At 43.3% G+C, this 14400-nt stretch overlaps 1 protein-coding gene across 1 annotated transcript in view; it reads left to right on the top strand.

The window, feature by feature from the left end:
• The window catches only part of TMX1 (thioredoxin related transmembrane protein 1), a 191605-nt gene that overhangs the window by 150127 nt on the left and 27078 nt on the right, over positions 1-14400 (top strand). The window contains exon 7 of the mRNA XM_069638937.1: positions 3121-3190. Coding sequence (XP_069495038.1) covers positions 3121-3190 — 70 coding nt within the window. The remainder of the gene's footprint in view (positions 1-3120; positions 3191-14400) is intronic.

The following is a 14400-nucleotide window of genomic DNA, read 5'->3' as shown; positions in this document are numbered from 1 at the left end:
GTCCATCAATTTTGGCTCCCATAAGGGCTCTACACACCGACACAAATATGCAAGTACGTCTGAGTCACCAAGGCCTTCTCTCAGCAGAAATACCTTCTTATAGAGGCGTTAAACAGGGATGCCTGTTGGTTCCAGCAGTCTTTATCGCCTTTTTGGGAGACTACAAGGAAGCCGCAGCAACGGTTCATGCCTTTCCGCCTAAAATCGGAAACACAACGGTGTCTCGTCTCTTATATGCAGACGACTTGATACTTATAGATCAAACTTCCGTTGGTCTTCAAAGACAACTGGATAACTTGATGTCATATATAAATCAAAACAATCTTGAAATCAACAAAAGTAAGACCAAAATCCTGACCCTGCAGAAAGCACCAAGGAGATCTGTGAAACCCAGTTGGTCTTTGGGAGGAACTAAAATCGAGTCAGTAACCCATTTTAAACTTCTGGGAGTGGCGATCGACTGCTCAAAAACTGACGCTCAAATGCAACAAGTCCTCTGGGCGAAAATGCGAAATCTCACTGCACAAACCAGAGCTGGAGACAATATGGAAGGTTTTCTCTGCTGCCGGCTATCCAATTTTATAAATCAAAAGTGATCGTCTACGGGATGGACGCTAGTCCCGCCATCCCCTCTACGATATGGCCTAAACTGGAAGGTTTTCTCTGGCGATCCGTGCTTAATGTACCAAAGTCAACACCAATTGCAGCTTTTCGTCGAGAACTGGGTCTCCTCTCTATCAGCTATGTTGGAACATAACAGCATGCAGCTTTTTAGAAAGATCTCGATGCCGGACAGGCCGTGAGTCTACCAAGTGATTGCCGAAGAGGCCCCGAAAGGCACATATAGCATCCTAAATTCTTGGCTGGAAAAGAAAAAAGCACAGCTAAATGAAATGGCATTCTCAGAAGAAGTCCTCATCTCCAATCCTCAGAGTAAAAAAGAAAATGGAGAACCAAGATTGGATTATTACCTTAGATCAAGTATCCAGTAACAAACTCTTGAACCATCTACCTCAAATATCTCGAAAAAGAAGAGACGATGCAATATGTAAAGACATTTCCAGATAACATTTTAAGAGGAATATTTTTGAGAGCACGCCTCAACCGCCTTTTGACCTGTGAAATTCTTGAAATAAGGTCACTGTCGACTACAAAAGAATGTAGACTCTGCTCCGGAAATAATCATTCAGAAACTGTAAGACACCTGTTGATGTTGTGCCCAGCCACACGAGAGGTCAGGAAAGCATACCTTTCACCTTTGTTTTCCGATTGCGACCTGCGAGTAAGAGATCTGGTGGACGCGTCTTATATCAGGTGAAAATAACAAATGGACCATTGCTGCGGCAAAGATTTTAAAACTTGCAATGGAAAAATTGCAAACTTAGAATTTTAGAATGAGAATAAAAAACGTGAAAACCGCAGCGGATTTAATGAACCTCAATAGTCCTTGTAAAAGCCTGAATAGGTGATACACAAGTTTAAAAAAAAATGAGAAAACGAGCCAATGTTCCAAGAACAAAAATGAAAGCAGCAGGGGAGTGAGGTTCAAAGCCCCTTCCTCGTATTCTCTTTTTTGTGTATTTGCACTAAAATCACTGGCACTTAAACAGTTATTGTCTGCCATTAAAACTTTTACAGGTGCCTTGGTACTGAAATAATGTCACCCTTGCAGAAACTCTTAAAAGTGAAGTGAGAAGTCGCTCTACATTTCCCCCACTATGCATTTTTTGATGGGGACCTTTTCCTGAAGCCCTTCTCATGGTTATGATGCCTCCTGTGCAATATTTTGCATGTGCATTCTCTATACTGAGCCATTGCTGATGCAGGCATGAATGATTATTTGCTATAGCATGATATTGTTTGCCACCTTTTATCAGGTTTGTCCTCCCAATGCCTCACTGCCCCCCTCTGCTTGTATTTCCCATTTTTAGTTCTGGCTAGTAGGTATTAGGTGGTGTTGAAGCACCAGTTATGAGCTGAGACTATTGCATTGAAGTACACCTAGGAAGATGGTTTGAGGAGGGATAAACTGCTTGTCGTTTGGTCATTTGCCCACCCGTTGACCAGCCATGGCCATGCTACTTCCTATGGTCCGTCCATCCACTACCTGCCCAAAATGCATCATCCTAATGATCTCTGAACTACATTTATCGAGCAGTAGGTGCCTACCAGTGTTTTTCACAGAGCAGACTTCATAGAGGTAATCGCTTAATTGCAGCTATAAACGCACTACGGCTTAGTAACAATCTTTTAACTAAATTTGCCTTCAACCACTTGGTTTATAAGCAAGTGTGCATGTGTTGCACTGAAGCCCGGTTAAAACATGCATTGGCAAAGCCAGCAGTTGTGGCCTGTTTAAGTACTAGATAGGCATTTGCCATGCACTGATTTCAGGTACCCTTGTAATGCACCATTTTGCAGCTATTCCATCTTATGATTGGGTAGTTACCAGTATGACTGTCTGGCATATGCATATCCTATGCCCAGACAAAAGCCAAAACTGTTGCTTTGCCAAGCAGGGACCTGTGACTGCTTTTAGTTTGGACAGTAAACCTCTTCCTCTCTTTCACGATACTTCTCCTGGATATCAGTTGGTTCACAGGTCCATCAGGGAATTTCTATCTTGCAATTTACTTGAATGTATGAATTAGCAGGATGACTCCTAGGATCGGTTCTAAGCATATGTTAAAAAGAGCTGGAGAAATAGTGGATCCAAGGTGAATAACCAGGTAGAGGGTGATTATGTAATAGTTTAATTCTTGTCTGAGAACAGCTGAACTTAGAAACTCCTTTCTCCTTACCTTGTTCCATTGATTCCAGTAAGTTTTAAAAGGCAGCATAAAAAAACTTCCAACATGTATGCTGAACTGAAATTCTTACTTCTGGCAGGAAAGCAAATGTGTAACAAGCCTTGTTATCTCGCTTCCCAGCACGTATTGTAAGCAAGAAAAGCTGAATAGAAAGATCATTGTCCTAGAAATTTGCTTTGCACTCGTAACCATATTTTAATATTTTCAGGTGAACTTTATTTGTGATCCATGGCCTACATAAAAAGTATGTTTGAGTATGCTGTAAATGAATGCATTTCACATTGATTTGTTTCTTGCACTCTTTTCTCAGATAATGGTGTTTATAGCAGATTATCTCTGCCCGTCAAAAAGACAAAGACCACAGTCGTATAGTTATCCAAGTGAGTGTCTTCTTTTGTTTATAAACAATACTTCCTGCTAACTTATATTACAACCACTTAACTTTGGTGCATGTGGATTACCAAGACCTCCACAAGGACTATGTATTGCGGAGAACTTTGATGTTTAGCGTCCCCCGCTTTAATTGTGGGCCCACTCTGCCACCGTTTTTTTAACTGAATGAGATTCACGTACCACAGGTTTCCATATGTAGATATAGCTTTTGCCTTTTTCTGTTGGGTTTGGATTTGCCAAAAAATAAAATAAGGGAAATCCTTTTCAAAATGAAGGTGTCAACCTTTCTTGTTTTCTTCCTGTTTTTCTACTTCTTGAACATCTTTCTAAAAGCTATTTTGGTTTTAAAACTATGGCCTTTTTGGAATTCAAACAGACTTTCATGAAGGTTATTTTACTATCCATGAGAGACTTCAGAGATCTGTCCAGGAATTCGAGATACCAAGGTGTTTTGTTCAGTTTTGCAGTCACAAACACAACCTTTCCAGGGCCCTAGAATATTTTATAGGTCAACTACCTTTGCACATACAGTTGCAAGTTAGTATTTATCTGGCTAGCAAGAATAGCTTCTTCATCAAACACTGTACATGAACACTTTGTGCATTCCCATTACTGGGTTCCTTATATTAGTACAAGAGTAGCAATGGCAGAAACATTAACTAAGTGTAGGTGGGAGGCAATGGGGCAGCAGTGCCAAGACATTAATTGTACAGAGAACAGGATTGACAGTCTTTAGTATTTACATAAATAACTGGGTTATTCTAGGCAGTACTTTAATCTGTGTACAGGTGTTAAGATGGATATCCAAAATCAGCCCTGATGGGAGGATTTTCGGTGCCCACCTTATTATGGTGAACAGGAAAGACAGTTTAACCAAACCCAATCAAGGTAGGTAGCAGAGCAGCAAGGCTTAGATTCAGCAAGGGTGCAAGTGGTCTAGGGCTGCTTTGAGTTCACCAGTTCAGAGCTACACCAATAATTCTAGTTAGGCCGGTAAGTATAGAACTATACAATAATGTATTAGGCCTTCAGCATATATATACACTATGGAAGTAAAACCACAAGTCAAATATTGTCACATCAAAACTATAAAAGTTATATACATTCACTGTTAGGAGAAATGGAATAGAATGTGATTCAATGGCTGGTGTAACATAGGTAAGTGCTTGAATGCTTTTAGATTTATAAAAGACCTAGATAATTGTAGAACAGCTTCCCTAGCTCTTAGAAAGGCCAATCCTAAGATGGTGTCGTACCTTGTGCCCAAATAATGCCAGTTCCAAAGTATGTACTTCACAGGTAGGTTTCTTAAGAGATTGACAATGCCAGTGGTTATGATTAATAAGAGTAAAAGTTCAGGTAAGTCAACTTACTCCCAGCCTTAGAATAGATTTAGGATGGGACCCTCGGCCAGGCCTCCACCGAACTAAGTGTTGCGATGGATTTCTAAAATCAACCGGTGGGGTGGTTAGGAGGCCACTGTAGTTATGGTGAATAGGGAGTCACTAAGAGTTTAGCTAAAACCCAATCAAGGTATCGTGAGAGAGCAGTCAAAGCTTGATCTTGTGAGTGAGTGGTTGAGTGAGTGAGTTCTAGGGCCCCAATGAGGTCACGCAGAATAACACAAAATAATTCGGCTTTGATAGTATGTATAGAAATAGTTATTTATTAGTCCTTTAAGAACACACTATGAAATGAAACTAGCAGGTATTCTTATCACACACAACCATGTATCACAAATATATACATTCACCAGTAGGTTCGCTTAAAATTCATCAGTCAATAAATTAATAACTTAAGTATTCAGATGCAGTTAAAATGAATAGAACCATCACAATTCCCTTTAACAGTCCAACCCTAAGATGTATGGAGCCTAGTGCCCAAAAGTCGCATGTTACAAGACAAGTTTCCCCATGGAGGTATTCTCTGAAAGATGCAATATACTTGTGGTGGTGATTTCAAACTGTTCAAAACTATTTAAAAGTAGAATAAATATTTGCCTAACAAGACAGGTAAGTTCTCCTCTCTTCCAGTCCCAAGGCTAGCCCAAGGGTTGGGATACTTGACCCAGGTACTTGACCCAGGTTCGACAACCAAGGTAAATTAAGAGGGAGTTGTGAGACAAAGGGCTTTGCACCCAATGTTACCCTATGCATTTTCCCAGGTCACACAATGGATCATCTAGGGGGTCACTGGAGACACGATCCTCTGCCTTTGTTTGGGTGACAGGTTGTTAGGTTAGATTTTCATATTTATGCTAAATCTCCCTCATCTGTGAGACCTCCAGCACTTTTTGCTGGACTTGTAGATTCTTTTTCTATGTTCCTGAGTGAGTGTGAACCTTTTATCCCCCCCTCACCCTTACTTTTTCCATGGAAGTCATTTTTGTGACTCTCCAAACTTAATTTTGCAAATCATAATTATCGAGCATCTACAGTGTATTATTGCAGCACACAGCCCTTTCTGTGCAGTGTTGCTGGGGAGACCCTTGGTCTTCCCTTTCTATTTTCTTTTGGGATTCGTATTCTTCCCAAGTGTAAAAATACATTTTATCCTTTCTACAATCCCCAATGTGAGATAAACCGTATCCCCTGTCTAACCTTTACTTACCTTGCAGAACACATGTTGTCAAGGGTAGAGAGAAAGATTTGTATCCCCTCTACATTTGATATTGAGATCAGCACACCTCACCTTATGTGGAGTGCTGAGGGCTCCCACTGCATCCCCTTTCTCACTGCTCCTGTAACATTTCTGTCACAGGGACAAGCACACCTTTATGGCTGGTGGCAGTGGACGTGTTCTACCGACTTTTGTGTGAAGTTTACTTGCAGGTTGTCAACACAGCTTCGGTAATGCACAGAAGAGTCACCATTCATCTAGAATGGTGGCTGTATTTTTTTCTTTGTAATTTTTAGTGTGCTTGTCCTTTCTTGGTCCTTCAGCTGTCCTGGGAGGGGGGAGGTCCTGGTTTGATTTGTCTTTGGTGGGAACCCTTTGTGTTGCCCGCTGATGCTCCACGTTGTCTGTGAAGACAGGAAACTAGGGAGTAGTCTGAAACTCTGAAGCCCTTTTTCTTCTGGCATGTCTGTCTGCAAACAAACCTAACAGGGAGGATGGCTGTCCCACCCCTAGTTTGAATGCGGCATGTGTGCTGATTGGCTGGGTTCCTGGATAAATGGCCTGGATCTGGAAGCAGAAGATAAGTCAACCACTGGAGCTGAATCCGATGAAGAGAAGATGTCTGTAGCTGATTCCAACGACCGGAGATACCCGCTGTGTAACTGCTGCCTGTGCTGACCCCTTCTTCCATGCAACAGAGTAGTCCTGAGGAGGACCCCTCCGACCCTTAGACTGGTGGGACCAATCAGTCTTAAGACCTGCATTTCGAGCCATCCCACAATGAGCTGTGACTTTCCTGAGCTGCAAGCCGTCAATACCCTGGGTCCTCGAGGCTGAGTGCTGTGCAACGTCTTCCGTGAACAAATCTCACTGAAACTTTGCTGCACGCCTGTTGGTCCTCCAGAAGCAAGATTCCATTCATTGAAGTACCCTCACCAAAGTGCTGCACTGAGACACGAGGCAAATCGTTCAGACGACGACTGTTCCACATCTGGTACCTTGAAAAGGGCACCAGATCCCCAGAGCCGCAAGAAGCACCAAATAATCCTTTGTTGGAAGGCTTTCCTCTCACTTGCTACTGCAAGTTCCCATCGAGTGTCTTTTCTTTCGTCACCACTACCAAAAATCCAGAGACTGGGTCCTGTGCTGCTGCATCGTTGCTGAGGTACTGTGTAGTTGGGAGTTCACCAATACCGTTCGCTCAAGCTGTTAGGGAGAATTTTCAGTTTCTGTGAATTTCCTTTAACCTGAGACCCCCAGCACTTCTGCTGGACTCTGGACTTTTTTTAATTTTAATCTCCTGAGTGAGTGGAACTTTTTACCACTCACACATTTTGTTCCGACTGGGATTTTAACTTTGACTGTTTTATGGAGTCTAGTAAACTCCAATACAGGTATCTGCAAAAAAAATGTCTTGAACTACAGTTCCCAAGAATAGTGAGATAACTTATCTTACTAACCTTATCTTTTGTGGGTCCTGAACACAACACCTTGTGTGCTGCTGGGGGTGCGAGGGGTTGCACAGTAACTCCTTATGCCATGTCTCATGTTACATTTTGTTACAGAATAACTTAAATGGCTGGTGGCAGTGGTTACTTTTGACTACCTTTTTGTGCAGATTACTAGCAGGCTGATTTCTCAGCTGCAGTGCAGCACCCATGGGTGACCATTTTCTCAAAACAGCCAGTCTTCTTTTTTTCACCATTTTTGCATTTGTTAGTTACTTCTGGGCCTTTACTCTATCCTTTAGAATAGATTTGAGTCCTTTGTGAGTTTTGCCTTTGACGGACTTCAGCCCTGAAGCCGCCCTGGCTCCAGTGTGTCTGGTGTTAGGACAGTTTTTCTGAAGTCTAACTAAGGGCTTAGTAAAACCATTCAACTGAGACAGTACAAGACTTGGTATAAGGCTGTACCACCCGAGTTCATGGTAGCATAGACAGAGCAGCCAGGCTTTATCTTAGGAGGGAGAGAGGGCGGTTGAATCAGTACATATTAAATTGTAATACAAATGGTCCAAAGAAATACTGAAACACTATGTATTGTAAAATAAAAAGGGTTTATTTAAATACAAGGAGGCCCAGATAAATCTTGGGGGAAATAAATGCCATCACATTATATGTAATCACAATAATAAAAACGCAACACTATGCTTGAAGTGCACAGACCAAAGCATGAACCTTATTTGGAACACCCTATGATGGTTCTAGGGAAGTCCAGCCTTTTCATACACCGTCAGTATAGGTCACACCTGTTATTTGGGTAAAAACAATGTTTAGAGACTACATTTAGTAATTCAAGGGTAGTAGACCCTACCAGTTGTACCATGACGCTCAGCAATTGATCACATAATCGGTCAACTGGACAGTATACATTTTGTGAATAGTGGAACACTTATTCTAGGTACAGTAAAAACCTATAACTACTTTTGTGATCAGTTATGCTAGGTGAGTAAAACCTAAGGATGTAATATTCATTTTTTGAGATCAGTGAAACACAAATTGCGCTAAGCAGTAACTCTTGTAACTTATATTTGGATGTCACACAGCTAGCTCAAGTTAAGTAAAACCCATATATATACTTTTTCAAGGAGCTATCAGCAACTTGGGGCAGGTAGAAACCGAAGACTATTTTTGTCTAAAAAAGACCAGGGAAAGCAAACCCCAATGTTACACTTCAAGAATGACTCGGTTATTCTAGGTAGGTAAAACGTAATGGAGACTTATTCTGGACAGGCTAACATCAAGTTAGGGGAAGCAAGACCCAGTTGGGGGACCCTCATACAATTATCCTAACAGGAATAATAAAGTGAAACCAACAGCATTACTTTTGGGAAGAGGCACAACCATATCACTGGTGAGTTTTATATGCGTCTGATAGCAAAGCGAGTAGAGCGCACGCTTTGACAGCTGTACAGAGCCTGCTGATGCCAGTTTGAATCTCGGCAGGGCCAAACTCAGCCTTGCATCCTTCCAAGGTCGATAAATGAGCACCACACACAGTGGGTAATAAGCAGCGATCCGATACCCGAGGGTTCGTAGCGCTATATAAATGCAAAATTATTATGCTAAATTATTATACCCTTATGTCTACTTTCTAAGAAAAGAAGATTTTGCATATACTTTTCTAGGCAAAAGGCCCATTCCTTTAAAAGTCTTTACCTTATTCTAGGAGCATGAGTGTTCTCAGTAGCAGAAGGGGGGGGGGTCACTATGGTCTAGTGTCCAACAGGCAGTGTCTGTATAGGATCTTAAGTAGCAAACATTGGGGTTCCTTTGGAAGACTGTTCAAACAGGTGAGTATTTTATTTTAGAGTTATTTGAGGCTCCAGAGGCTTCACAGAAGACACCATTGGAGGATTCCAGCAGTGGGACTGGGTGAACTGGACGAGAGGCCTCAGATTCACAGAACCTCCCCTCCCCCCCCCCCTACACAAGTACACAGGAATCACTACAGACTTAAGGTTAGTAAATACCCAACCCAACACAGTACCTCAGCACAGTAGATTTTGCAGCAGCAGAACTTCAGGATCTGCAGCCAAAAACCCGGTTGGTGGATTCTTTGTCGTGGTGACTGAAAACAGGACCTTGGAAGGGACTTTGCAGCAGGGATCAACAAGGAAGACTCTAGGCAAGTTTTTACTTGCAGCTGGATGCGGCTCTGTGGGTTTGGTGCCTTTTACAGGAGCACAGAAGAAGACAGAATATCGCTGGTCTGATTCTCATCCTTACAAAGGTCCAGCACTCTGGGGAGGGGACTTTTCTGACTTGAGTCTTGTCTCTGGAGATCCAGCAGGATACCCACGAAGTTTCCGCGAGATTCGGATTACTGAAGACCATGCACTGCACAATGGCTCGAGGTCCAAGGGTATTGGGGTATTGCAGCCCCACAAGGTCCCAGCACAGCGTGGGATGACTTGAAATATAGGTCTTCTTGAGTCTTGTGGATCCCACCAGACTCTGGATCAGGGGCGTCGTTTTCAGAGTCCCCGGGTCGATTGGAATGAAGGGATACAGCAGGCTCTCCGGTCGCCGAAAATAGTCTGAGCAGCTTTTCCTTCATCATCCTCTTTGGTTTTAGTTCCAGTGGTCGACTTGTCTTCAGCTTTCAGATTCGGAGTATTTATCAGGAATTACAGCACACCTTCTGCATTCTCTCCCTGCATTTAACAACAAGGGGCGGTCTGGTTGTCCAATCAGGACAGCCTGCCCCCACTGGGATTTGTCCCCATTCGGGCAAGGAGGAAGACAAAGGGCTGTGGAGTTTTGGACTCCTCTTGCTTCCTGCCTTCACAGACAGACTGGAGCCTGGACGGGGCGTCCAGTGGACTCCCACAGAAGATGAAAATCACACAAAAGAATTTCCCACCCTGGATGTCGGGGGAAGAAAGAAGGAAGGACAAGAAACACTAAAATGGTGTAAAAACTAGACGGGCCATTTTGGTAAACTGAGCACCCTTGGATGCCTTTACTGCAGCTTTGAACACCGCCCGCGGTAAAGGTGCACCGAATTAGTTAAAAGGTATCACTGCCATCAGCCATTAAAGGTAAGCTTTTCTTTTTAACAGAATTGTTAGTTTTAGTATGAAAAGGGAATACATTGTATCTCTCCAGCACTCCACATAAGGTAGGGTGTGCTGATGTCACCAATGTAAGGGATCCAACAATCCTTTCTAACCTTAGGTGTTAGAAAGAATTCTCATAAATGTGCTAATTCCCTTCACCTTAGAGACCCCCAGCAACATTGCTGAATTTTGAGGACTTGATTTTTTTACCTGGAGAGTGTGAGCCTTTTTTCACCACTCTCTCAAGTATTTTGAATGTGTTTTACGCTTGTGTTCCTTTGGTTATGGAGTTTTTAGACGAACTCCATAGGCATCATCTTTTCATGTCACACAGCACCCTCAGTACAGTGACATAGGGAAGCCTTTTAGGCTGTCCTAAGGTTTAAATACCTTCTCTGGGTAAACTACTATTTCCCAGAGAAAGTGAAATTGACTTTACTAGTCTTTTCAAATGCCTAGACCCAGCACACCCCATCTTACAATAGAGTGCTGGAGGGGTTACCTATTATCCCCTTTGTCTAGAAACTCATGAAGCAGTCAAATGCTATCCTTTCCTCTCGAAATGGCAGGTGGCAGTGTTTTTAAAACAAACTACCATGGTTTTTCCCGACCACGAACACTGGTAGCGTTAAATCGCGTCCTGTTTTTCAAGATGGCGTCAGAGCCCCCTTTGTTTAAACACGTCCCGGTCTTCTTTTTTCGCAATTTCTTTTTGGAAAGGTCCTTCTAGACTTTGTCTCTGCGCGCCAAACCCGGTTTAGTCCCTTTGTTCCTACGGTTTTGGCTGGCTTCAGGACTGAAGAGTCTATGGTGCCCGAGTGTCTGGGGTGGTCAGGAAGTTAGGGAGGTGCCCGAAACTCCCTGTGCTTAGTCTCCTAGGAGAGCCAAATGCACTCTGGTGTGATTGGCCGGCTGACTGTCCGGCAAGGACAGCCACCCTGCTGGGTGAGTGGCAGCCCAGCTGGAATGAATGGGAGGAAACTGTATAAAAAGCGAGTCTCTTGGCTTGGAAGGTAGAGTCGAACACTGGAACTAAAGAACTGAAGACGAGCTTGAAGAGGACGGCTGCTGCAACTCCTGGACCATTGGTTTGCCCGGTGCCCTGCTGCAAGCCCGAATCGCCAAAGTTCATCTTGACAGACAAGCCCTGCAAGGACGACTTCTCCCTTTTGAGTTGGGACAAAAAACACGACCCATAAGCCACCTGGATACCATCCTCAGAGCTGGTTGTATTTTACTCGGAGTGCTGCAGGAAACCGAATAACCAGGGAGAGGGACACCAGTTTGTGTGCTTTACTACAGCTACCGGAATCGAAGAGTTGCCAGCTTTGCAACCAGTCCCAGTGCAGTGCAGGAGTCCCCCAACGTCTGTCCTCTTGTCCCCATGACTGAGGCTCCGGTACAGCGAGATCTGCAGGAACTGCCCAGGTGATTGACAGCTTCATGACTTTGAATGAAGGGTATCCCGCATAAATGGTTAAGGATTTTGGGACTTCAGACTGTCGACCACTGGAACAAGGAATCCAACGCAGACGGCGAGCAGAGACATCAGCAGCACCTTCCAGGACCGCAAAAGCACTGGTGTAGCCTTGCAGGTATGCTGACCCGTTTTCATATCGACAGGGAAGACCCACCAAGGACAACTTCCTCCCTTAGGCTGGTGGAATCAACTAGCCTCAAGACCCTCATTTTGGGCCATCCCCCGATTTGTTGTGACTTTCCTGAGCTCCAGAATCCCAATACCTGGGTACCTGGACCATTATCGAGTGCATTGTCTTCCGAAGATCGAAGCCGACTTCAACTTTTCAGGCAGCAGTGTGGACCTCCGAAAGAGGCAGGAATTCTTCACCAAAAGTCCCCTCACAAGATTTCAGGTCAGAGTAATCGAAGAGAATCCAACCAGTGATATTTGTTTCTTCTTGGTGCTAAGAAAAAGGCACCAAAACCACTATGAGCTGAATGCATTGCTGCCGACCCTTTCTCCTGAGTGCTGCCGCAGAAGCCTGCCACTGGTCCCCCTTTCATCACCACGACCAAGGAGTAGGAATCGGGGTTTGCAACACTGCACCTAGAAGGAAGCCAGGTACAATTTCTTCTTCACTTTCAAGGTACTGTGTGACTTAGGTGGTAATAACCTTGTACCATTTTCGGTGCTTCCTGGCACGGGAAGTGCCATTTTCTTCAACTGAGGGTTCACCTCAACTCCTTTGTCCAGGCCTTGGAGCTTGTGTACTATCAGGTAGGCTCTCAAGCTCCTGTGTTTCTTCAAGAACCACTAACTGGTTAACTAGTTTCATCAGAACTGAAGCTGTCCATTTGACTTTGGCTGTACTGGTTTCCCAAAGGTCCATCTTCTTGATCCTTCTAGCTTTGGCAGTGCGGGTTCCTCCATAGGTTTTAATTGTGAACACTTTTATTGCTAGGAAACAGACTGCCTTTATCCCTCTGGGAGAGTATACTTGATGGTAACAGTTGGTGAAGTGTGTTCTGACTAACTCAAACTTACCCTCCCAGCTCAGTTTTGCAAAAGGTGATATATACAATAGTTGATACTGACCTTAATTGATGTCCCTCTTTTGCTCAATATGTAAAGCATAGAAAGGTTACTCGCCTGCATTATTTTTTCATATAAAGTCATTCCATTTTACATTGAAAGTGATTGTTGCTGCATTTTATTTGTGCTTGTGTGCCTATAAATAACTATTTTGATATAACTTTGAGTGTTTACTTGGATCCCTGTATTAACTGATTCCATTGTACTACTCTACTGCTCACATCACCCCTCCTAAGATAAGCCTGGCTGCTCATCCACTCTACAGACTTGTGAAGTACCGGCCTATATTAAGAGTTGGGTACCTAATACCAAGAGAAGTCGTATGAAGTCCCATACCTGTTGGACATTAGAAATACGTACCTGACGCAGGCCTAACACTGTAAAACATCTAGGGAGCCTTGTACAAAGTCCCTGAACACTGCCACTAACTCTTAAGTCTGTTACTTGTTTGGTGAGAACTCCTCTGGAACTCTGACTTTCCTTCATTTGTGACTTATCCTGACCTTCCTACTGTTGGCCCCTGGACCACCAGGATTCCCCCCCCCCCCCCAATCTGCCTCTGAGAACACTCATGCCCTAGATGAGGGAAGGACTGCTAAAGTAAAAGGTATCTGTTAAGAAATTATAACAAGTACTTACTTGCTAGGTGTTGGTGCTGTAACTGAATAGTCCTGAAATAGAATTACTTGGCTGTGAATTGCTTACTGCCATTCTGAAAAGTATTATGTTATGTACTCACCCTTTGAATTGCATTCTACTATACTAGAAAGTAATGTTGGTGTAACTGCATATTCCTGAAACCAAATAACTTGCATAGGTGGCCAGGTGGTATACATGTATTATTGCCTGAAACAGAATAAGTGTAACAGTTTACCAATAGGGTCTGCTTACCTTGAATTACATACTGTCATTCTAAAGGTCTAACAATGTGGTTGCACTACCCCTGAATAGCATACTGCCATTCTAAATACGTAACACTGGGTTTTACTCGCCTTGAATTGCATACTGCTATTCTAAATGTGGCTATATATTTTGGTTTACTCACCATAAGTACTGTAATTTGTATATTGTGTTTGACTTATAATAGTACTTGGCTTTCTAAATAATTCTGTTAATCTGTGTTAATATTTAAAATAAACCAGTGTCTTTGTTTCTTTGGACCATATGTAGGCTACACTTTCTTTGTACCTTCCTACAGCCATCTCTCCCTTCTAAGATGAGCCTGGCTGCTCTGTCATTGCTACCCACATACCAGGTGGTACGGCCTTATACTAAGAGTTGGAGTTTCTGTATTGCCCAAGGTATAGTTTTATGAAGTCCCTTTGGGTGGACTTTAGAAAAACTGCCCTAACACCCTTTTGAAAGCACCAGTGAATAATGGTGAATGACCGGTCTATTTGTCTCGCTTTCTCTGTCCAGCACTCTGGTGAGGGGACCTCAAGGACTGGCAACTTGCCCCTGGA

This window comes from Ambystoma mexicanum, chromosome 14, assembly GCF_040938575.1.
Source record: "Ambystoma mexicanum isolate Mex_15411 chromosome 14, UKY_AmexF1_1, whole genome shotgun sequence".
Classification (NCBI taxonomy): domain Eukaryota; kingdom Metazoa; phylum Chordata; class Amphibia; order Caudata; family Ambystomatidae; genus Ambystoma; species Ambystoma mexicanum.
The sequence above is the reverse complement of the archived record's forward strand: the minus strand, read 5'-3'. Positions and strand labels throughout refer to the sequence as shown.